This window comes from Aspergillus ruber, assembly GCF_000600275.1.
Source record: "Aspergillus ruber CBS 135680 unplaced genomic scaffold scaffold00002, whole genome shotgun sequence".
In the NCBI taxonomy this organism is placed as follows: domain Eukaryota; kingdom Fungi; phylum Ascomycota; class Eurotiomycetes; order Eurotiales; family Aspergillaceae; genus Aspergillus; species Aspergillus ruber.
The window spans coordinates 469936-492384 of record NW_024467298.1 but is presented as its reverse complement, the minus strand read 5'-3'; the positions used below and the strand labels follow the sequence as shown (position 1 = coordinate 492384).

The following is a 22449-nucleotide window of genomic DNA, read 5'->3' as shown; positions in this document are numbered from 1 at the left end:
TAGTGCTGTTTGATACGACATGTCAAATCAATAGTGTCGGGAACTCCGAGATAACGATCATTGGGAACCATCAAAGTATGAAACTATTGGGTGGTCAGTGCTTTAGCGCTGTGAGGCGATTTGGAATTGACAGGGATTAGTTGGTCGTCTGCTTACGGAGTAAATTGCAGTGTAGTGGAAATTACCCCCGGGCGATTGAGTGGCTGTCCATTCAGTATCTCGAAGCTTTCTAACGTGTTTCTGCCCTACCTGCTCAGCTGTTGAGATTATACGGACGGACTATTACAAGATGCCTCTTCTACTTCCGAAAAACACTCTCCTTGAATTAACTGTAAATTACTTCTAGACAAACGAATCCAAACAAGCCATGGATAACCAGAGCCAGAAGCAAAGCAACCGTAGGTATTAATCCCTCAGTCACGGTCACAACCAATCCTCTTCGTCTTGCAGCGCCACCACCGGTTCCTCTCGGGCAGCCAATTGAGCACTAAAGCCCAGATGTCATGGAATATACCATTGGCTTCGATTGGAGCGCCATCGGCATCAGTGGTCTGGTACTATTCGTTAGCGAGTCTTATATAAGATTGTGGTTCATGTTAAGAATACCAGGCTGCGACACTCAAAAAGGCCCACCTGGACAATATCAAGTCCCTCGCAATTTGCCTTGTCGAACATGCAGGAGTTGTCGAAGATTTCAAAGGCTTCCGCTGCATTCTTTGCACATACTGGGGGATGAGCCTTTGGGCAGGTTTCAGAGCATGCATGGGCTGGTGCGACTCCTTCTTCTGCCACGACAGGGACAAGGACAGGGAGTGCCTGCGAGAGGAGGAGCAAGAGGGTTGCAAGTATGAGCTGCATTGCTGACAACAGGCCTCTGTATAATTGGGATTAGAAAATTAGGCCGTTGGAAGATGGGTAGGCAGCATAGGTGAAACGTAGATACCGACATGTTGCCTAAATTGTGACTGTGAGTCTTCCATCAACGCATATGAATTACAGCAGGCAAAAGATACACCCAGGCAATCAAGAAGTAGAAGCCTGTTTTAGTGTCGGACCCTTGGCGTAGTAGAGTAGAACAAAGACTGTCGAGATTCACTTCATCTGTCGCATGATATCAGCGTTTGTTTTTTACTTACGGTGAGAATTCTTTTTTTTCCATCCATCACCCTCTCTCGACTGTTTTTATCTAGCTCTCCAGCCTTCGAGCTATCATGCCACCAGTCACCAAGCAGAACAGCCAAGCATCTATGCAGTCGACGGGGCTATCCTGGTCCAACTTTACGACATCGGTACTATTATGTGTACATATTTGCCAATAAAAGCAAGTATCCCACGATGCACAGTTGTAAAAAGAACATATAAATTCAGGATTTGAAGAATGTCCTGTAGACACAGACGTCACAATCGAAGACGTAGCAAAGACCACACGAACTGTATAATTGATACTCTGTTAAAGTATCTCTAGACCTAGGACTTCGTCTAACTGACTATATAGGGCCAATAGGACGTATAATGTCACCGACTTCTCAAACACAACAGAGGTTTTTGGGAAGAGCACATCAACTTTCTGTGAACTTCGTTATACGAACGCGCAGTCAATTATCACCCATGATGTGAGATATACGTATAGGCCTATGGACAGACGATCCTTGTTGGACTGAAGGATAATACGTCTCGAGCCGGTCTTTGAAGCACCCTTGCGCGAAGAGCGACGGCAATGAGTACGCCCGCAGCAATTGGGTCGATAATCTATGTTTCTTCAGCGAGGTCTTTCCAGAAAGGACCTATGAGGGCGATTGAGAAGACAGCGAGTTTTAACAAGCGAGTCAAGCCATTGGGTGCAAGTGATGTTCTTGGGGTGAGGTCTTTTTGAACTGTCCGGTAGCGACAGTGGAGATCTGGAGATGGGCCACGCGCACCTGCGTGAATGATGCTTTTATGTACACTGGGTTCGCACCAGCGGTCACCGAAGTAGTCATCCGACAAGCCCACTTTGAAGCGGCCTTCGAGGCATTCTTTTCAGACGAAAGGTTATTGGACGAATACGCCAGAAGGAATTGGCTAGATAATCCATGTCTTGCTCAACGAGGTCTCTGCAAAGGTCATGAGGACGACGAATGCCAACGGGTTGATGACTTTAACTGAGTATGACAATACCTTCGGGCCGAAAGGAATTATTCAGCTGGGTTGCATGTTTGGTATCCGAGTTAACCACATTGTTATTCTCCTGTATGCATTGGGAGCGTTGTGACACGGCAGCAACAATCCCTTCGGGTCCATAGAGCAGCGCGGAACAAGCGGCAGGACGGGATTGAGCACGTCGCAATCGATACTCGATAAAGCATCGAATACAGATCGAAGATCGCATTGATTGACAGCGGACGGTCCTCTTCTTTTATCGTTGCCCTCTTTTCCGAAGACTCTGTACACTGGTAATTATGTACCAACAACCCCACAATAAATTGGCCCAGGCCGCAAACAAGACGTGCGGGTCGGTTATGGTTGCCACTGGAGGGGACGCGGGACGATAAAGTTCGGCGGATTCACGTTGCTGGGCGGATATCTCGCCTAGAGTACGGAAATACGGAGTGTACACAAGGCACAGCTGCAGGCTACAAACATGTCGAGATCAATATGACAGGGATGAACGGGGATGAGCAGGCAGAACAACAGAATGTCGGTGACTGCAACAAAGCACACAGTAGTGCACTAGTGCGGACCAAGTACTCGGGGCGAACTCGGAGAACGATCATCAACCTGTTTGTCGGGAGATGGTGGCAGTGCTGGGCCGGCAGCAAGCCTCGCACTTTGTACCTACGAGTAACTAGTCAACTCTCGGGCTTCTCCGCGCACGGGGACTCGGGCAGCTGAAATGCACCATGTCAATTATGTTCAAGCTTAGCTGTGTTAGTGTCTGTCAGCTTGTTTCAATAAATGGCGTCGTGGTCTATGCGTGTACTCTGTATGTACACTAACCCGTGCTAAAAGGGTGGTTCCTGAAGGAAATTAATGGGCCACATGGTTCACGTGGCTGGATGGGGCATGGATCGTCAGGGACGGCGAGATGACCAACACAAACAATTGTAGTGGAAGAATGCTATAGAGCTGTAATAGAAGAGAATGGAAAAAAAAAAAAAAAAAAAAAAAAAAGAAAAAAAAGGAAATTCAAAAAGCAATACACAGAAGCAATAGGGCAGTGTACCGATGGCACCTGGGGTATAGCAAGTAGTATACGAGTCCCCGACGATCCCAGCCACGTCCTGATCGGTAATTCACTGAGGATGCGCATCATCGAATCTACTCCGTAATCTCGTCCGATCTTTAATTTATTGTTCTTATTTTCCTTTTTTTTTTTTTTTTTTTCTTCAAAAATTTTCTCCAGCACAGAGCCTCTGACGTGCTCTTTTCTGCCCCGTCGCCTCGTGGATCGCTTAAGCCACACTGTTCCTGCGAACCTCTGATATTTCTGATATTTCTGATATCTCTCTGATCTTTCTCTCTGATCTTTCTCGCTCTTCTCTCTTCAAACTGCTTTGATTCTCTCTCGCCGTTCTTCCTACACGCTCAATCTCTGTTTCAACAAGCGCCGACCCTGTCCCGTCCCATATATCTGCTGTACTCCCGGCGCCTATAACACAACTCTCGTCTTCCGTGGCAGCAGACAGCTTTGTATCTGGACTGACTGTTGTTCCTGTAGCCGCTGCGGTCGTTTGATCTTCGTTGACGTCTTGTGTACATTCCTTTTTTTTTTTTTTTTTTTAACTGGCGATGGCGTTGGTGTTTTGGCACTGAACCGCGGACTATTACCAGTATATCACTAGCCACTGCGCCTGACTCGAATTTCGAAAAAGTTTGCATTCTATTGCACTCAGTCTTTTTATTTGACTGTCTCTTGTCTGTCTTTTCTCTATCTATTGCCTGTCTTATTGTCTGTCCTGGCTGGTCTGCGGACGACGCTTCATTACGCATTGATCTCGGAGCATTCTATCTTGATTTTCGGAGCGATTGCAAGCCACACTCCTTATTTCCCCTTATTTTTACCACAATTACCATGAATTCGACGACATTAATGACCTTTTTCCTGTGAGTTATTCTTGGAGTGAGGGGAAGGGGGAAGAAAAAGGCTAACGAGTCAGTCGTACCGATTCTAACGTCCGATCCGTCAAATTGTTCGGCTCTTGGGACAACTTCTCCAAGCCGTACTCCCTGGGAAAGGATGGACGAGTGTGCCCTGGACTGTGGAAAGGGTGCTATACATTCACCGATATTATTTGTGATGGCTCTTCGATGCGGTCTTCTTCACCTCGTTCTGGCGGACTGAAGAGCGGCGGTACCTACTGGTATTACGTGCGTCCCATATTGTGATCTTCATGCAGCAATTGATCGGTGGCAACGGGCTGACAGAAAGTACTAGTACTTATTAGACGACGATATCGAACACTACAACGATACCGAACCCGCAACAACGCACTGCCCCTTTCTCCCCGGCCAGCCGGTCAACGTTCTTCAAGTTCCGATCCTGCTCCCCGATAGCGAACCAATTCACACGCACGACTCGCAGTCCTTCAACAACACCCTCGACATCCGCACCATGAATCCCGAGGACCGTTATGTGAACCCGCGTCAGCCCCCTAAGCCCAAGCTGCCGCGCCTCCGCACGTCCCTACAACAGCCTGCTCCTTCCTGGTCTTTCAACTCCTCTCCTTTGAGCTTCATCACGAACCGGACAACCTCCCAGCCTACTAGCGCAGCCGGCAAATCTCGTGGTCATAGCTCTGGTAGCAGCTTCGACTCCAGGATCTCCCGCTCCGTGTCACCCCCCAGATCCAGGGGTCTACGCGCGGCCCTCAAGTCCTTAAACACGTCGACGCCCGAGCTAACGGCCATCAACAATTCCAAGGATGAAGACGTTGTGACGAGACCGTCAGCTGCGTACGGTCCCCAGCCTCTCTATAGTCCCCAGCGTGACAGCAGCCCTGTCAGAGAATCCGAGTTGCCATTCCGGCGTCCTTCGTCCGCCAACAACCACGATTCATTATCCATCCAGGACCGTCGCGCAATGAGGTCGAAATACCGGGATCCATCTCCCTTCCGGAGCCCTCTTACCGTGGACACCCGTTCTGATCGATTCGAGTCCTCTCATCAGAATGACATGCCAACTCTCCGTGAGCTTGTGCAGGAAATCGCGGTTTCCGGAGACACCTCTGTGACTCCTAGGCCGCCTAACTTCCAGGACAAGCGACTGCCCACCTTACCGAACACCCCTTCGTCCGTCATGGACGAAGCCTTGCGGGACCTGGACGACAGAGAGAAGGCGCTGGATGCCGAAAACCTCGGCAGTCACTTCTCGGACTTCTCAGCGACCGACGAATCCACGGGAGGCCACTCTCCTGTCCTGGAGAAGAGCCGCTTCTCCGAATGGAGTACCGACAATGAGCAGATCTCTCCTGAATCAATGGTCTCCGCCTCGACTTTCAATGAAGAGCGGCCATTATCAGCCATCACCGATGATGCAAAGACACCGGGTCTTTTGCAGCCGTCCCATGCTGGAGAATGCGGTGACCCCGATACGCCCCATTTGACCGTGGACTCCCAACCATCACCCGCTATTTCTGCAGGCGACAATTCTCCTGGAATTCCTCTTCCCACCCCCCGCGTAGCCGTCTCAGGATCCCCGTTACTGAACATGGCGGACCTCTCCATCAACGACGAAGACGGCGACCACGAGCACACCGAGCACCCCGAATACGTCGAATCCAACCCCAAACGCCGCGCCGCGTTCTTTGGCGAACTGGAAGTCAAGGGGCTTGGCTTGTCGTCCAGTCCAGCGAATTCTGCCATGCTTTTCAGAGACGCAGTTGAGCGCGATTTAGCGGCCACTCCCCACACAAGTGTTGGCTCGAGGGGTACGGGTCACAGGAACCTGGACAGTGGTCGGTCTGCAGGACAGAATGCGACCATGCAGGAGATGATGGATGAATTGTGCTACTTAAAGAACATGATACAAAATGGGCAAAACGGGCAAAATGAGACACCTCAGGGGATGATTTAGATTTTATATAGAACTTGGATCGCTATTTGCTGGCATTTAGACAGATTATAGAACGAACTAGAGCAATGATTTCTACTTTTATTTCAACAATTGAAGACCAAAAGCCAGTTAGTAGTAGTAATGTAGACAGTTCGTTATTCTGTACGCGACGCGCGCCAAGAACCGCTTTCTACCCGTTCAAGCAAGCAACCATCCAACCAATCAACCAACCAACCAACGCCCAATCACTTCACTCCCAACCACAAGTATCAAAATGGCATAAATTACAACTTCATGATCCCCTAACCAAACAATAAAATCTCCCTAAAACCTAAAGGAAATATGGCAGCAGAAGAAACCCCCCTGCTCTCCCTTGTCGCGGAGAAATCTCTCTCCACAAAATGCAAGCCCAACCTCCTAACCTACTGTCCGACAATGGACCTAATTGCCCTGGTGTCTGCACAGGACGAGCAACTATCTGTTTACCGGTTGAATGGGCAGAGGGTGTTTGGGGGGTCGTTTAGGGGTGATGCACATGGGCATGGGTATATGTTGGACGAGGAGGACGAGGAGGACGAGGAGGAGAAGAGGAAGGGGGAAATCAGGGGGGTTAGGTGGAAGAATACTGGTGAGTTTCTTTTCTTTTGCTTGCTTGGGAATCGGTGCTAATTGGATTGGCAAGGACATCTTCTGGCGGTTGCTTGTGCAGATAATACGATTCGGGTTATCAGTTCGTACAGTGGGAAGACTGTCCATCATTACCCGGCATATCAGCGTCAGTCTCAGAATGATGATCACGATGAATATGAAACTACTACCACGCCACAGCCCAAAGTAACCTGTTTAGGCTGGGGCACCAACTTCACCGACAGCAAAGGCGCACAACGATATCTCCAGGAGGCTGCAGGTCAGATCTCCGTGCAGGATCTGTTAGCGCCTGATGTGCATCCGGCGAAGGCGGCTGCTTTGCTGAAGGCGGACTTACCGAGGGAGCTGGCGTTGTTGGATGTGGAGAGTTCGTTGCCGAAGTTGAGTACGTTGCCGGCGACGGGGAGTGAGTGAGTTTTCCCATTTTTGTCATCTTTGATGGGTATTGGTGTTGGTGTTGACGGCTTGCAGCGATGACGTGTTCAGTTCCAGGGCATCGCTGGATGCTATCTTCCATTCTGCGGCGAAGAATACCAGTGACTCGGTAGATGTGCTTGCAGTGGGATTTGATGACGGTACGGTGCATTTACGGATCTTTGATTGCTTCGAGATCGGGTCGTTCCAGATTGGTGCTTCTGTGGGAAATGTCAATCTGTGCAGCTTGCTTCAGCATGCGTCACATCCGTTAAGCTCGACTCATGCCTTGTTGGCGTCTACGCCGTCGGATCAGTCTACAAACGCCCTGCAACTACTTACCGTCGATCTGCGGTTTATCACAAAGTCTGGTCGATACTTGTCGCTTCTCGCATACAAGACAACACAGCTGCAGAATCTACTGCGGTATATCAACCAAGTGCAGAAGCAGATCGAGATCGAATGGAAGAACGCCCAGGAACAGCCGATGAGATTTATGCGCAGTGCTGAGGTTGATTTGCAGGAGAAGTGTCATTGTGATTTTGTCACTGCTACGTATCATTTGGTGGTTACTGGAAATTGCTTTGCGCCATTGAAGGAGTTTCTGGTGGATATCCTTAAGTCACAGGGCCACAAGAGATGGGACAAGGCTGTCTGCAGTGGATACGAGAATATTCGACGCCTAACACACGAATGTCTCCTCCCAGCCCTGGAACGCTGCGAAGTCCTCCTCAGCCGTCTCGTCGGTCTATCAAAATTCACCAAACTGAGCGATGTCCTGGGCCTAGAAACATCCGACCTAAACGCCATCGTCGAAACCCTCGACTGCCTGCACCTCCTATCCCACCACATCCTAATCAACACCAACGAAGAACTCTCCCAGTTCATCTCCTTCTCCAAATGGCTCCGCCACGAAATCGACATCCAGAGCGCAGAACCCATGTCCCAAACCCTCGAAGAGCTAATGGAACGAACAAACATCATGGAATACCCCAAAACATTAAAATACATCCAAGGCCCGCTCGCCAAAAGTGCCCTTCGCCGCTTCATTCAGCAACTTCCCATGCTGGGTGTCCCCAGACCGCCTCCTCCACCTGCGTCAGCTGCTGATAAGTGGGCTCCGACGGGGCATGGTCGGTCGTTTTATGAGATGTTTAAGGGATTGCTGCAGCAGCAACAGCAGCAGCACCAGGGCTTGGATGGGGGTGAGGTGGAGGTGCCAAAGTTGAATGATTTGACGAAGAGGTTGGGGTTGCAGTTTGAGAAGGTGTTTGGGCAGATTGCATTGACTCAGAGGAGGGGGATTTTGCATCGGTCGCCGCTTGTGCTGCATGGGGATTGTGATGGGGAGGTTGTTGATATGGCTATGCGTTATGAGGACACGCAAGAAGGGAGCTTTGGTTCGGTCTACATTGCCACGAGATCGATCAAGTCGAAGCATCTATGTATGACCGTGTCTTCTGATCTTCTGCTATATGCGCGCTAACACTAGCAGTCTACATCTACCGTGTGGTCCTGGATTCTGTGAATGGAGTCAGTTCGACGCGAAGTACATCCGTCGCAGCCCTCGACCTCCAAGAGGGCGACATCCGCCAACTCCAGTTTGTCGAAGATGAAACCCTCATGATCCTCTGGTCTCACCCTAGTACGCCTACCATATTTTCCTCTAGCAAGCTAGCACTAACAATAACAGATGGATCCTCCTACCTCCTCAGATTCCCGTTTCAGCCCTTTTCCGCAACGAGTTCGGGCGCCGAAGCCAAAACCCCCTCCGACCTTACCGTGGAATACGAAGACTGCAATGCGCCCATCACAGCCGTGCTGTTAGATGTGCTAGCGGATGATTCGCCACACGCGAGCCTGATTAGACATACTTTCTCGGCGAGTGCTGGGGCTAAGGGTCGGGTAGGACGGATTGATGTTAATGGGAGAAAGGGGAGGAGAGCGGTTTGCGCGCTGTTTGGGGATGGAGGGAGGTATGAGGTTTTTGATATGGATGCGGAGGTTGTTGAAGAAGATGAGAGTGTTCAGTGAAGTTATGAAACATGGTATGATATGAGCATTATAGAGCTATGTATAGGTATGGAGGGGTAATCCCTGCCAAAGGATCTACCAGCCCACAATAAACTCAGACAAAGAGGATTGACACTAAATCCAGTTCTCTACTTACACACACAATATTGTTCTCGTATAGTAATATCAGTTATTTCCATCCTCCACTTTAGAGTCATTTTGCAAATAAATTGTTGACAGAAAGCAGTGGAATTCTCTGTGGGCAGTTGCCTAGGCACCTGAGTGGACTGAAGGAGAAAAACCAAAATAAGCAGAGGGGCTGACAGCCTCACACTGTGCCTGTTGTATGCATGACAGTACAGCTGCAGCTGCTATTCATATGTGTACGGGTAACTCATCAGGTTTCTAACGTATTTCTGTCTCCATAACAGTACTTGCTCACCGTGTTTACTCCTGTACAGATGCAGTCTGATGTATCATTCTCGCAAGGGATATCACGTGTGATGACTAAGCAGGATCGCGGGGCGGCACGGTCCCCCCCGACCAATCACTGGCCGTATATGGTAGTAGGCAGTGGGCGTTGATTGGACGGGCAAAAGAACAGCATCATGGATTCCTCTCTCTGTCTCTCTCAGAATCTCCCCTCTCTCTCTTTCTTCCTTTTCTTTTCTCTCCCTCTTCTCTACTGCTTCTTCGCATTTTCTACACAACTTCTATAACCCTGCTCTGAGAATTGCCGTGTCGACGGTCACCGTTACTTTCTGCCACTACCGGTCTCTCTCCTCCGCCTTAACTCCGGAGAAAAAATCGAAGAGGGCGTCATAATAATAATCCACAAAAACAACCCGCGGGTTTCCCTCCACGAATAATTCCCGTCTTCCCTCCCTTCCTCCCCTCTTGTTGCCTCAACCACTCTTTTTGTTCTTTCTCTTGACTGTTTGTCTCTTTGACCTCGCTTGGGCGGTTGATTTTTCCTGCCTGGCTTGATTTACTTTTCTCCGATCTGTTCAGACCAGTTGGGCGACCTCTTTTCTTTTCTTTTTTTTTTTTTTTCTTCTGTTCGCATAAACCAATATGGATGTTACTCAGGTGTTGGCGAGTACCCTGTCGCCAGGTATGTTCTTTTTCTATCTTCGCTTGGCTCACTTGGTTGGTGGCTTGTCTTGCGGTTACTGATCGGGTGCTTTTTCCAGATGCGGCGACACGTACGAATGCCGAACAGCAGCTCGCCCACGCTGCGGAGGTTGACTTTGTATGTTTCCTATCTCCTTTGAACAATACAATATGGATAAAAAAATGCGAGTGCTGATATCTGCTTCGCTTAGGCCGGCTACCTCACCACCCTGGGCCAAGAATTGGCAAACGAAGCCTCCCAACCGCACATCAGAACCGCCGCCGGTCTTGCGCTTAAAAACACTTTCACCTCTAGAGATTTGGCCACACTACGCGAAGTGCAAGGGAGATGGATTCAACAAATCACCCCCGAAATCAAGACTCAGGTTAAGGAACTTGCTCTTAAGACATTGACTTCCAAGGATGCCCGTGCCGCCACCTCCTCCGCTCAGTTCATCGTCTCCGTCGCTGCCATCGAACTGCCCCGCAATGAGTGGCCGGAACTCATGAACACCCTCGTTCAAAACGTCGCTACCGGTTCCGATCAACTCAAACAGGCTTCCTTGATCACTATTGGGTATGTCTGCGAGTCTCAGGACCCCGAGCTCCGGGAAAGCCTTGCTGCCCAGTCCAATGCCATCCTCACCGCTGTCGTCCAGGGTGCCCGTCGCGAGGAGCCCAACATGGACGTGCGGAATGCCGCAATCACTGCTCTTGGTGATTCTATCGACTTTGTTCGGACCAACATGGACAATGAGGGTGAGCGGAATTACATCATGCAGGTCGTCTGCGAGGCCACCCAGGCCGATGATCTCCGTGTCCAGGCCGGTGCCTTTGGCTGTCTCAACCGTATCATGGGGTCGTACTATGAGAAGATGCGCTTCTACATGGAGAAGGCTCTGTTTGGTCTCAGCATTATGGGTATGAAGAGCGAGGAGGAGGATGTTGCCAAGCTTGCCATCGAATTCTGGTGCACAGTCTGCGAAGAGGAAATTGCGATCGAAGATGACAATGCTGCGGCTCAGGCCGAAGGTGTTACGGAGATGCGCCCCTTGTTTGGCTTTGCTCGTGTCGCATGCAGAGAGGTTATTCCCGTTCTCTTGCAGGACATGTGCAAGCAGGATGAGGACGCTGGCGAGGACGAGTACAACATTGCTCGCGCCGCCTACCAGGCTCTACAGCTCTACGCTCAGTGCGTTCAGGGTGAGGTGATGCAGCCCGTTTTGCAGTTCGTCGAGGAAAATATTCGCAACGAGGATTGGCGCCGTCGTGATGCCGCCGTTGCCGCCTTCGGTGCCATCATGGACGGTCCCGACCCCAAGATCCTGGAGCCCTTGATCAAGCAGGCTCTGGGTGTTCTCATTGGTATGATGGAGGACAGCTCCGTCCAGGTTCGCGACTCGGCTGCTTTTGCCTTGGGTCGTGTGTGCGACTTCTGCTCCGAGACTCTCGACCCCGAGGTTCACCTCCAGCCCCTGATCTCTTGCCTCTTCAACGGTCTTGCCAGCACTCCCAAGATCGCCAGCTCTTGCTGCTGGGCTTTGATGAACGTTGCCGATCGCTTCGCTGGTGAAATTGGCGCACAGACCAACCCTCTTTCGAGGCACTTCCAGGAGAGTGTCAAGTCTCTCCTGACTCTCACTGAGAGACAGGATGCTGACAACCAGCTCCGCACTGCTGGATATGAAGTTCTCAACTCTTTCGTCACCAATGCTGCCAACGACAGCCTGCCCATGGTTGCCACTCTGTCGGATGTCATGCTCCAGCGTCTCGAGCAGACCGTCCCCATGCAGGCCCAGGTTGTCAGCGTCGAGGACCGTATCACCCTGGAAGAGATGCAGACCAGCTTGATCAGCGTTGTTCTTGCCATTGTTCAGCGTCTCGAAACCGAGATTAAGCCCCAGGCCGATCGCATCATGCACACCATGCTTCAGGTTCTCACTACTGTTCCTCCCAAGTCGAGTGTGCCTGATGTTGTGTTCGCTACTGTTGGTGCTATTGCTGGCGCTCTCGAAGAAGACTTCGTCAAGTACATGGAGCCTTTCAGCCCCTTCCTGTACAATGCTCTTGGCAACCAGGAAGAGCTCGGTCTCTGCTCCATGGCCATTGGCTTGGTTAGCGACATTGCACGCGCATTGAACGAGAAGGTCCAGCCTTTCTGTGACACCTTCATGAACCACTTGCTCAACAACCTCCGGAGCACCGCCAACCAGCTCAAGCCTGCCATCCTCGAAACTTTTGGTGACATTGCCCAGGCTATCGGAACTCAGTTCGACACCTATCTACCTGTCGTTGCTCAGGTTCTCCAGCAGGCCTCTACCGTTACCACCAGCGCTGATATCACTATTGAAATGCTCGACTACATCATCTCTCTCCGTGAGGGTATCATGGATGCCTGGGGTGGTATCCTCCTGTCCTACAAGGGCACTCCTCAAGCGGTCCAATTGCAACCCTTCGTTGAGTCGATCTTCCAGCTTCTTCACATCATCTCGCAAGACCCTGGCAGCCGGAGTGAGGGATTGATGAGAGCATCCATGGGTGTTGTTGGTGACCTCGTTGATGCTTTCCCCAACGGCGAGTTTGCTGGCTTCTTCCGCCAGGACTGGGTTACCGCCCTTGTTCGGGAGACCAGGACAAGCCGCGAGTATGGTCCTCGCACCATCGACACTGCTCGGTGGGCTCGTGAGCAAGTCAAGCGCCAGGTCAACATTGCCACTGCTGCCATGTCATAAAAGCATTTCAATCGACTTTTCCGTGATTGATTGCTGTTCCTAAGCCAGCTCCCCGTGCAACACGCCACGTGCATCGAATGTTCCGGAAGGAAGCGAGGCCGTTGTTGGACAGCTCCATTCGCCTGCAGGTGACATCCGGACACTTGGACGTGGTGTCACCGGTTGATTGCAGCAGATTGTCATGCCGCCTTTGCAGCATTGAATTTCGGCACGCCACCCCAACACTGCCCCAGTCGAAATCACCCTTCCGCCTTATCGCCTACCCTCGATCTTAGCACTGCAATTCCCCACCCCATACGTATCCCCTCTCTCCCCCGTCACATGTCGCCCCCCTCTTCCTTCCCCCATCCACCTTCAGGTACCTTCTAGGAACCGTTTCCCTAGTCGAACCTCCCCTTTCGCATTTTCCCAAGGAAGTTTATTTTTTTCTTCATTTGGTTTCTTTTCTCATTCTTATTATTACTATTCGGATTTTTTTTCTTCACCTGTTCGGCCCGTATCCTTTCTGCTTTTCTTTTTTACGTCGGTTAATTTAGACGGTTTTGTTTTGTGATAGCATTGCGATGGTAAAGATAGTCATGTATGCCCCAAGAAGTCATGTAAACTTTGAATTGAAGAGAGAATGAATGATACTCATTTCTATGTATGGCATTGGTTTTTCGTATGGGGTGTATTTAAATAAACGGATGCATCGCCGTCGTTCCGTGGGTTGATGGTGATGGAGATACCACAGCCCAGCTTTATGGTTCTCAGATCGTCCAGAGATATGTGTTCTGGTGCTTCGAAGCTGTCTGTCATTAGTATGCGTCTAATATCACAGGGTAATACAAACGAAACACGCATCAAGCTCAACGTAAGATATGAAATACCTATAATCCTTTGCTAAACTTATAAACCGACTCCTCCCAAGCGGTCTGCAAGAAACGGCACCCTTTTCGTGAAGTTTTATTGATGCTCTGGTGTTTAAGGTAGTACGATATCAGAAAAACAGAAATGCTAAAAGGCAATAAGGAATGGAACAGTAGAGGCAAGGGGAAGAGAGGGTGAACGGTACAGGTTGTCAATGTGATAGTAGTGCTCTGCGAAGCCGAAGTCTTCGAATTCGGCCGTGAGGATCTGGTTGAGGATAGGCATGAGTGTGAATGAAGTGGACCTGGCCTAATTAGATCAGAGCGGAAGGAAGGGGACATACGTATGTTGGCATCTTGTTTTTGCTTTTTCGGTGCTTTGCTGGTGGCTTCGATGCTTCTGGGGAATGAAGATAAGCGACTTGCAAGTCACTTGTGACAGACGCGCTGTATACAACTCTATATATCTTGTTCTTGGGCATACGAATGACACCATTTGAGTTAGGCGTGGCTACGTGGCAATGCAGAAGGCGTGTTTGCTGGACTGGGACTGGATTTTGTTGGATAGTTGTCTGTATGCGCATGATCCGGATTACTCCTGTCAAGCGGAGTTTACAAGTCGATCAGAGTACCTGGTGGACTGGGTTGGAATGGGATTGGTTGGTTGTTTTGCCTGGAGAAGGTAGAGGGTGAGGTTCATAGAAGACACGCGGGAAAACATTTTAGGGCTTAAGTATACGTGCTGTCATGTATGGAAAGGAAGGAATGTTAGGTTTCGTAGGCCTATAAAATTTAAGACCACCTGGCTCGTCGGCCTTGAAAGTTTACCATATACCTCAATGCCCTTACTCTTATGGACCTATCTTGATGGTGGTAAGACTGTTTGCTATGAACTCGATCCTTCAACTTCTGTATGCCCACTCGGTGGGTTTGATCATATGAAAGCATGAGAACATTAAGACAGACAACTCCTCTATTCAACTTGCTGTATAATAGTCGAGATATCATCTCCCAACTTCACGCCCTGCAGAACCTCCAGCGGGATATCCTCGGGTGCTCCGAAACTACTATTCATCAGAATCCAAAACCCAAGCAACCTAAGGATCTGGGGATACTAAGACCAAACGTACTAAATAACCTGAACAAGGGGCCAGTCGTGTAAGTTTTCGAAAATCTGGCCGAAGTTCATGGCGCCCACAGCACCGAATTTGGCTTTTACCCTGGTGTTGTCAGATTAGCTGGTAATACAAGCAAGTAGACAGAGTGGTGTGAGTGTACAGGTTTCTAACATAATAGTAGCGTTGTTCGGCAGGGTCAGTATTGGTGTCGAATTCTATGTAGAGTCTCTGGATGTATACCGATCGTTAGTGCTGTATTGAATGTATAGAAGGGCGGATCCAACGAACGTATTTTCGCATTTCGAATGATGTTTTGGGTCTGTGGGCTGTGAGGAGGCTTGTTTGTTCTAGACTATAGAGAGTAGATTTATATTTATACCGTCAGCTGAGGGGAAGCTAAGCTGAGCTGACTATGTATGTAGTGCGTACAATGTAATAGTCAGACTCTTTACACTCACGTATTGTGTCCCCATTTCCATTCAGTCCGGTTGGACATAGTATGCATAAATGCAGGGGTCTATATTATGTCAGAGATTTGCTTGTTTAACGTGCACCGGACGTAAAAGTACAATTGGAAATGGTTGATTTGTTTGCTAGTAAGCTTGGCCGTTTGCCTCGTCCCAGAAATTAATATTGGGGTTGCCCTATTCGTCAGGCAGGAGCGTTTCTAACACAACAATAATGTCATTTTCCAGCTTTACAGCATGCACTTTATCACTTGCATCAATTGGCGCTTCAAATCTGAATTCCACCGACCATCAGCATGCAATCGAATTAGAGGGGGAAGTTCTGGAAATGTGAAACATACACGAAAAGATGGGTTTGTTGTTCATAGTCGGGTGGTTCAATAAAATTTGTAGCACCGACTTCACCGTACTTAGTTTTTACCCTGGGTCGTAGTTGGTTAGACACGAGCAGACAGATAGAGATCCGATAGTGGGATACATACAAGCTCGCAATGTTGTCATCGTATTTCTGATATATTTCGGGGCTACCGTAGTAAAGCCTGAGTGTCTAAATAGGGGTAAGTTAGACTGTCACCATTTATCGTTAGCTTGTGACTAGGAAGGGAGCTCAACGAACATAGTCTTTCATTTGATTATCATGCATTGTTGGTGGACACTGGACGTAGGATTTTTTTTGATAACTAGGTGCGGAAGGAGATTTCTATGGCAAAGAACGAGTTTATTATTTCTGTAGAAGCAGAGGTATTTTATTCTTGATATATCTTGAGCTTCTGGTCTGCGACATCATTTCAGTTTTAACCGAGCGGAAACTGAGACGACTATGGACCGCAGAGGGCGTGTACATGTCATGTAGTAGTCCGAATGTCTTGGTGGCAAGACAAACGACAAGTATAAGTGTGAATCCGGTGTTTGTGTTAAGTTTGCCGCTGCGTTAATTTGTCAAGGTCTGTACAACCTGGATCAGAGGATGTTACTTACACCAGAGCTTGATCGATCTGTTTGCTATGGAAGTAAGTCCGCGCTCTTAATGTATAGAGGATTAGTATTATCCGGCCTGGAAAAAAAAATTTAGGGTTGCGATACCCGAGAATATATACGAAACGGGTACAACAAGGGTCATACTTACTCATCGTATCGCCATAACGAGAAATTTCTATACTTCGGCTTAGATATATCGAATAGCAGACACTTATCGTATTGGTTGTCGCTATTTATCTCTTTGTCTCTTGTCAGAGTTTATTCCCTTTTTTGCTACAAAGCAAATTTGGAATTCGTTCTCGGGACTTCACATCCTGACCAATACTCGGCCCCATGGATCCAGCAGCGCGATATATCAATGAATTCAACAAGAAGGGAGACTTTGAGAAAATTGGGCTGGGTTTTCTATCGCTGCACGTGCAATAATGATGAAGGATGGAATTACTCCAAGCGGATGATTACCCGAGAAATACGCAACGATATTACAAACTCCAACACGCCAGGTATTGATCGCTTCCTCGGTGATAATCTGAAGATGAGGTTTATTGAAAACTGAAACACATTTGGTGGCGCATCGAAGAATCAACTTTGAGCGCATTTTCGGAAATGGGTTGCGGATGCATTTTCTGTTGAGAATCCGCGTGCTATTAGGAAGTTCGATCCGGATATGGCGCCTCCTCCAAGATATCAATACTTTATCCAGATGGATGGAGACGTGCTACGCAGCATTTTTTTATAATCTAGAGAGGTCTCGGGGGCTACCGGGGCAGGAGCGATGGGGCTATGTGAAATTTGTGGATGGGTGGTGGAAACCTTTAAGGGAGAGATATGCAATTACGCAAGATCCGGACCTTCAAAAGCAAATTGAGGATGAGCTGGCGGAACGATATGAGCCAATTGGGACCTGCGTTGAGGAAAACGTTGACTGGATGATGCTAGACACTATATTTATGTACCTCAATAGAATTTCGATTCCGGTGAGGACACACTAAAGCGGCTGTATATTGTACCATGTAGGCGTCCTATATACCTTCTAACCAGTTTACTTGGACTATAGAGAGATGCATACATCCAATTATCGTGTGTGGGGAGCTATAGGCGCTGTTTGCTAACCACCAGTTGTTATTGGTAATGACGGCCTAATAACATATCAAGCCAAACTACATCAAGGGATAATTGTTTAACAGTAAGCATATTCGCTCGCCTGTACTGGCGCGTATATGTGCTTGCTTAGCCCTGGGCTACACTTATCCTTGGATGGCAATTAATTCATTGTAACGTAGCTTCGATGGTGGTTGACTAAATGACCACTCTTACTGGTCTTCACCAGGTATCCAATTAGACGTACTATAGAGAGCAAGAGCAGCAATTATATAAGGACAAACATGCGGGAAAAAAAAATCCGGCCAAGACGTTATCCGGACTAGTCAGCGCCCTAGAGTTCGAAGTGCCCGGAGCAGCACATTTAACAAACAGTTCACACTTTACTACTTCAATTCGGTTTCGATCACGTAATTTAGCTTATAAAGACGGCTACGTAGCGTAAAGTTCGAGTTCTTTTTTTGATATTGTTATTCTCGTTAGTTGATGTAGAATACATGGATTATAGGGCTATTGCGCATTATTATGTACAAGGTCTCGTGGTAATCAATGCTAATTTTACATCATCAAACTGAATACTAAGCCTACCATGTTACCATTCATCATCTCTTTCAACCGCTACCTCTGGAAGCCAATTTGAAAATCTCCCAATGGTGGTAGAAATGCCATCTCCCAGATCCATGACTTCCAGATCCCTCTCAATTGCCTCAAATCTGGTTTTTATTAGTCTTTTGTATAATGGAATAAAAGAAAACACTTTGAGGCAGAACGCCAAACATACTCAACACACTGAACTAGAACACCTATTGGATAGAAGTAAAAGTTTCTAGCCCCTAGTTCGCTGTACTTGGTTGCGACTCTGGTCATCGGAATTAGACTTACATTAAGACATAGGCAGGTAGGCGGTCAAAGAGGGACGAGAAGGCAAAGTAGACAGTACATACATTTTCTCAATGTCCTTGGAATATTTGTCTAAGACTTCGAAGCTTTCGTACACGATTGTGAGGTCCTAGATGTATTAATAGAGCTGATTTAGGATTTCAATATAGATAAACGAACGAATTTTTCATAGTCTTTGTAGTCCTCCATTGTGTTCTCGTAGACCGAGAGATCTTGGGAATTATGTGAAAGGATATACGTGATTGATTGCTCGTCAATTTATTGATGCCGAAAAGATAGCTTGCTATCTACATGCCCAGGGACTTTCCCTGCATTGCCTTGTTTTAGTCTCAATAAGGGAAATATGTGGCCGTTATGTACCATATGCTGGAGGTGCTTACATGCATTGTAGTTAATGTCAAGCAAGTCAATGTATGCATCCAGTGAATATAAAGGTAGCATATAACTCTTAGAAAATTGGGCTTTATTACTATCTTTTCTCTACTGCACATTAAGACGAGAATATTTATAACTAGGACTGATAGGTAAAATAGAATGTGGGTGCAAGGGTAGGCCAGGATCAGGAGATCGCTCCATCCTGGGGGAATATAGATATGCACATCAGGTCAGGCCAATGCTACCATGTCCTTAGCATATAAAGCTGTACAACAAAGCCCAGGGAATTGGTACCACTGAAAGACTTCTTTATTAAAACCATCATAGATTCTGTGTCAAGCGGACGGTTTTTCATATCTTATTTTCTAGACTTGACCTTCTCGGCCTTTCTTTGCTTTCTTTCATGCGCGAATCTGACCACACCAGTATTATCTTTCGCTCTCCTTCCTTTTCTTTTTCACACTTTGATCTTTGATTTGTAGTGGGGACGCAGGAAAAGTATTAATGTCTGAATTTCATACTTATACGGACTTGGTTGAATTAGCTACTACCACAATCGGTAGAAGGCCAAAAGATGCATAGATCTGCGGCATTTGGTAAAGACCTCGCAAGGCATGGCAAGCAGGGAAATAGCACCTCTGCAGCTGAGTATATGTTATGCAATCATCATGCAGGACCAACGCCTGTATGCATACCCATTGTCAACCGGACTGGAAGGAAATATATACCCTCAGTTTAGTCTTTCATTAATCTGAAAAGTATAAATGAGCAGTACAACTTTTCTAAATTTCCGGAAATAATGAATCTGTTCTCGATTACTCCGTATCTTATTGCCCACAATTTGAATTCTGTTTGTCGAAAGGAATCAATCTCTCGCAAAATCCGTTATCAAATTGTTCATTGAGCTTCCTTTTCACCCTTCCAGCTTGATTAAAATTGGAACATCTAAATGATTATATTATCTTACAGAAACTGACCATCGAGTACCTGAGCGAAGAAGCTTACGAAGAATATGCTCATGAAATCCATGATATGTACTGTTTCTTTTCGAACCAACCATGTGTTAATAACGTACGAATTTATAAACGACCAAAAAGCTTAGCAGATCTAAGGCCAAGCTTAGTGAGCTCGATGCATTGAGTTTTAGCGTTGTTATAAATTCTGTGCCGGATCTGAAATACCCACCTATTCATAATATTTTGTACATGCTTCTGAGCCTTCGCTTTGGCTGTCTGCTTTAGGAATATGTTAATAAGAATATTTTGAAAAGCACCGAATTATCTCGAGCTGGAGGTGGTAAAGCTGCTAATGGTATTCCGTTCTATGTCCAAGGGGAATGATGAGGATAGGGCTATTATTTACCGCACTTCGGAGCAGTAAACTGTACGTTCTAGAATAATACCATAGTGCTATCCACAGTTTCTCCTCAATCCTTGATGATTGTTTTCCATAATAGACTGAGAAGGGTCTGTTATAGTCCATTCTATGGCTGCATTCGCACTCACTGCTGCCTTTCACCATCACCTATATATGCCGTTCTCTCTTCCTCTTCCTTTCTCATCTTTCTTCCTTTCGTCTATTCTTCTCCGTCTATTCTGCTTTTCTTTATTTAATTTTCTCTCTTCGTAATTATTTTATTTCATATTCTTCTCCTTTTCTCCCTCTTTATCTTCAACTGATCTTCTTTCCCTCTTTTCGTCTTCATTTCTCCATTCTTCGTTTGATTCTTCTTTTTACTTTGCACTTTCTCCTCTACCTTCACTTTACATTTCAATATTCTGCTTTCATGACCCAGCCTTGAAAATATGGTAGTGGTGGGCCTGTACCTCACCGGTAAGTCTCCAAACTACACGAACCGTAATACGCACCGGACAGGCCATTGCATTATATTGCTATCTTATATATTGCAGCGATAATAGAAGCCAATAGCTAAGTATCAGTTGAATCTACCTTTCATTTTCTACGTTCTTGTTCGTTTTGGAATTTGGGAGTGTCGCTTATGTCTTATTGCCTCGATTTGAGTTCTGCCTGCTGCCTTCGTTGCTTTGCTGCATTTCGTCTTTTCTTCTCTTTATTCTTTTTTTGAATAATTCATAGCTTGGCCTTACAGTATCGTTCTCACTGTGGTTCTATTCTGTTTTATTACTCTGATACACTTCTACTGAATCTATCATACTAGATCAGATCTCCACTCCCCCATCCCGGCTTTGAAAATAGGCCTGGGACATTGGTAAGTCCCTCCGACTACACGAATAGACTACTGACACATTATACAGCTCACTGGACTATGGTGGGAGGCTGACATATTAATGTCCTTATATTATGACTGTTCTTTCCATACATCTATCTGCCTAGGGCAATGGTGGATGTTCCTGTCTGAGGCGATTATATACTATCAGCACGTGACTGATAAGGGTACACTCGGTAAACCCTAGGAACGCACACTAGCGATCGGCGCGGGTCCAATTTGATCCATATTTTTCTCTTTTCTCCTCGCCGGATTTCTTCCCTTTCAGCTCGGACACTCCACGCATCGTCAATCGACATCCCTCGAGGTATGTATTATTGTTGTTATTCTCCCATTCTACAGCCTCTCAGCTAGTCTGAGAGGAGCAATCGTTTTGGACCTTTGTCAAGGACGCAAGTCGCAAAATGATACGCTTCTCTCATCACAGCCCGGGCTGAAGAACCCTTGATTGAAGAAAAATTTTTTCTTTGGAGTGGGGGCACTCTTTGCGCTCGAAGACTACTGGTGGCTGACTTTTTTTTCGGTTTCGAATTTTTCCCATACCCACTACCGGTAATAGGTAGTGGAGTATCACTAGGGGAAATTTTTCGTTACCTTTTTTTGCTCTCAGATACCTCATTTCCATTTCTTTGAACGATTTGAGAATCTCGATTCCTCAATACCGCCAAAATGGTCCGCACCTCCGTCCTCAACGATGCGCTCAACGCCATGAACAACGCCGAGAAGGCGGGTCGCCGTCAGGTGCTCATCCGCCCTTCTTCTAAGGTCATCATCAAGTTCCTGCACGTCATGCAGAAGCACGGTACGTTTATCTTTTTACACAGACATGGATATGATGTTTCGGAAACTTGTGAAAATGGAGGAGGGAGGAGAATTCGGACTGATAACTGGATGAACGTTTCAATCAATCCACGACGTTTGTCTTTTAAGTGTCCGATATATTGAGGACTGTGTTTACACATGGCGGAGGCCTTACAAGTTTCCGAAACTGCATTCGTGTTTTCTGTGTTTGGTTAACTTTTAAGTCTTCGCGACATTCTTGCTGACATTCTTTCAGGCTACATTGGCGAGTTCGAGGAGGTTGACGACCACCGCTCCGGCAAGATCGTCATCCAGCTGAACGGCCGTCTCAACAAGTGTGGTGTCATCAACCCCCGCTACCCCGTTCAGCTCCGTGACCTCGAAACCTGGACCACCCAGCTCCTGCCCTCTCGTCAGTTCGGTTTCCTCGTCCTGACCACATCTGCTGGTATCATGGACCACGAGGAGGCCCGCCGCAAGCACGTTGCTGGTAAGCTCCTCGGCTTCTTCTACTAGACGAAACCAACAAAAGTTGTGTCTTGTGATGAATCGGGATGTGCTAGGGTGACTATCATACCGATGAGGACGCTCGAGGTAAAATTCGTGGCGGACATTTGAGGATATACCCTGGCAGATGCGCTATAGATAGTTGCCGAGTCAAT

The 22449-nt window shown here is 47.5% G+C and overlaps 9 protein-coding genes across 9 annotated transcripts; 5 read left to right on the top strand and 4 right to left on the bottom strand.

The window, feature by feature from the left end:
- Positions 1-413: 413 nt before the first annotated feature.
- On the bottom strand, positions 414-880 carry EURHEDRAFT_520148 (uncharacterized protein; the record flags this gene model as incomplete). Its single annotated transcript, XM_040786812.1, has 2 exons — positions 634-880; positions 414-557 (listed from the first exon to the last, which is right to left on the bottom strand). The coding sequence occupies exons 1-2, from the start codon at positions 856-858 to the stop codon at positions 414-416; spliced, it is 369 nt and encodes a 122-aa protein (XP_040642629.1). The 5' UTR covers positions 859-880.
- A 2504-nt stretch (positions 881-3384) lies between these two features.
- On the bottom strand, positions 3385-3760 carry EURHEDRAFT_408161 (uncharacterized protein). Its single transcript, XM_040780763.1, has one exon. The coding sequence runs from the start codon at positions 3736-3738 to the stop codon at positions 3577-3579; it is 162 nt and encodes a 53-aa protein (XP_040642628.1). The 5' UTR covers positions 3739-3760; the 3' UTR covers positions 3385-3576.
- EURHEDRAFT_520147 (uncharacterized protein) lies at positions 3742-6140 on the top strand. The gene is made up of 3 exons (XM_040786811.1): positions 3742-4083; positions 4137-4347; positions 4415-6140. The coding sequence occupies exons 1-3, from the start codon at positions 4052-4054 to the stop codon at positions 6050-6052; spliced, it is 1881 nt and encodes a 626-aa protein (XP_040642627.1). The 5' UTR covers positions 3742-4051; the 3' UTR covers positions 6053-6140.
- Positions 6141-6373: 233 nt separating this feature from the next.
- EURHEDRAFT_399252 (putative anaphase-promoting complex component Cut20/Apc4) lies at positions 6374-9127 on the top strand (the record flags this gene model as incomplete). The annotated part of the gene is made up of 4 exons (XM_040779909.1): positions 6374-6659; positions 6714-7089; positions 7172-8538; positions 8589-9127. 4 exons carry the CDS (start codon positions 6374-6376, stop codon positions 9125-9127), a joined length of 2568 nt encoding a protein of 855 aa, XP_040642626.1.
- Positions 9128-10180: 1053 nt separating this feature from the next.
- On the top strand, positions 10181-12951 carry EURHEDRAFT_512242 (karyopherin beta; the record flags this gene model as incomplete). Its single annotated transcript, XM_040786048.1, has 3 exons — positions 10181-10220; positions 10300-10358; positions 10432-12951. The coding sequence occupies 3 exons, from the start codon at positions 10181-10183 to the stop codon at positions 12949-12951; spliced, it is 2619 nt and encodes an 872-aa protein (XP_040642625.1).
- Positions 12952-14772: 1821 nt separating this feature from the next.
- EURHEDRAFT_374014 (uncharacterized protein) lies at positions 14773-16027 on the bottom strand (the record flags this gene model as incomplete). The annotated part of the gene is made up of 5 exons (XM_040778594.1): positions 14773-14863; positions 14930-15019; positions 15726-15806; positions 15867-15931; positions 16001-16027. 5 exons carry the CDS (start codon positions 16025-16027, stop codon positions 14773-14775), a joined length of 354 nt encoding a protein of 117 aa, XP_040642624.1.
- Positions 16028-16720: 693 nt separating this feature from the next.
- EURHEDRAFT_447166 (uncharacterized protein) lies at positions 16721-16918 on the top strand (the record flags this gene model as incomplete). Its single annotated transcript, XM_040783654.1, has 1 exon — positions 16721-16918. The coding sequence occupies one exon, from the start codon at positions 16721-16723 to the stop codon at positions 16916-16918; it is 198 nt and encodes a 65-aa protein (XP_040642623.1).
- A 1060-nt stretch (positions 16919-17978) lies between these two features.
- Positions 17979-18809, bottom strand: EURHEDRAFT_408157 (uncharacterized protein). Its single transcript, XM_040780762.1, has 5 exons — positions 18748-18809; positions 18523-18675; positions 18408-18472; positions 18245-18322; positions 17979-18176 (listed from the first exon to the last, which is right to left on the bottom strand). Exons 2-5 carry the CDS (start codon positions 18550-18552, stop codon positions 18056-18058), a joined length of 294 nt encoding a protein of 97 aa, XP_040642622.1. The 5' UTR covers positions 18553-18675; positions 18748-18809; the 3' UTR covers positions 17979-18055.
- A 2846-nt stretch (positions 18810-21655) lies between these two features.
- On the top strand, positions 21656-22303 carry EURHEDRAFT_447072 (40S ribosomal protein uS8; the record flags this gene model as incomplete). The annotated part of the gene is made up of 2 exons (XM_040783646.1): positions 21656-21788; positions 22044-22303. 2 exons carry the CDS (start codon positions 21656-21658, stop codon positions 22301-22303), a joined length of 393 nt encoding a protein of 130 aa, XP_040642621.1.
- Between the last annotated feature and the right edge of the window lie 146 nt (positions 22304-22449).

Bases quoted from the DNA above. Each gene is read 5' to 3' on its own strand.
- EURHEDRAFT_408161 (XM_040780763.1), bottom strand. From the start codon at position 3,738: ATGTACACAAGACGTCAACGAAGATCAAACGACCGCAGCGGCTACAGG.
- EURHEDRAFT_520147 (XM_040786811.1), top strand. From the start codon at position 4,052: ATGAATTCGACGACATTAATGACCTTTTTCCT. The intron at 4,084-4,136 runs GTGAGTTATTCT...CTAACGAGTCAG, and splicing joins ACATTAATGACCTTTTTCCT to TCGTACCGATTCTAACGTCC. The intron at 4,348-4,414 runs GTGCGTCCCATA...AGAAAGTACTAG, and splicing joins GCGGTACCTACTGGTATTAC to TACTTATTAGACGACGATAT.
- EURHEDRAFT_408157 (XM_040780762.1), bottom strand. From the start codon at position 18,552: ATGGAGGACTACAAAGACTATGAAAAATTC. The intron at 18,323-18,407 runs GTATGTACTGTC...TCCGATGACCAG, and splicing joins TCCAAGGACATTGAGAAAAT to AGTCGCAACCAAGTACAGCG. The intron at 18,177-18,244 runs GTATGTTTGGCG...AATAAAAACCAG, and splicing joins GTTCTAGTTCAGTGTGTTGA to ATTTGAGGCAATTGAGAGGG.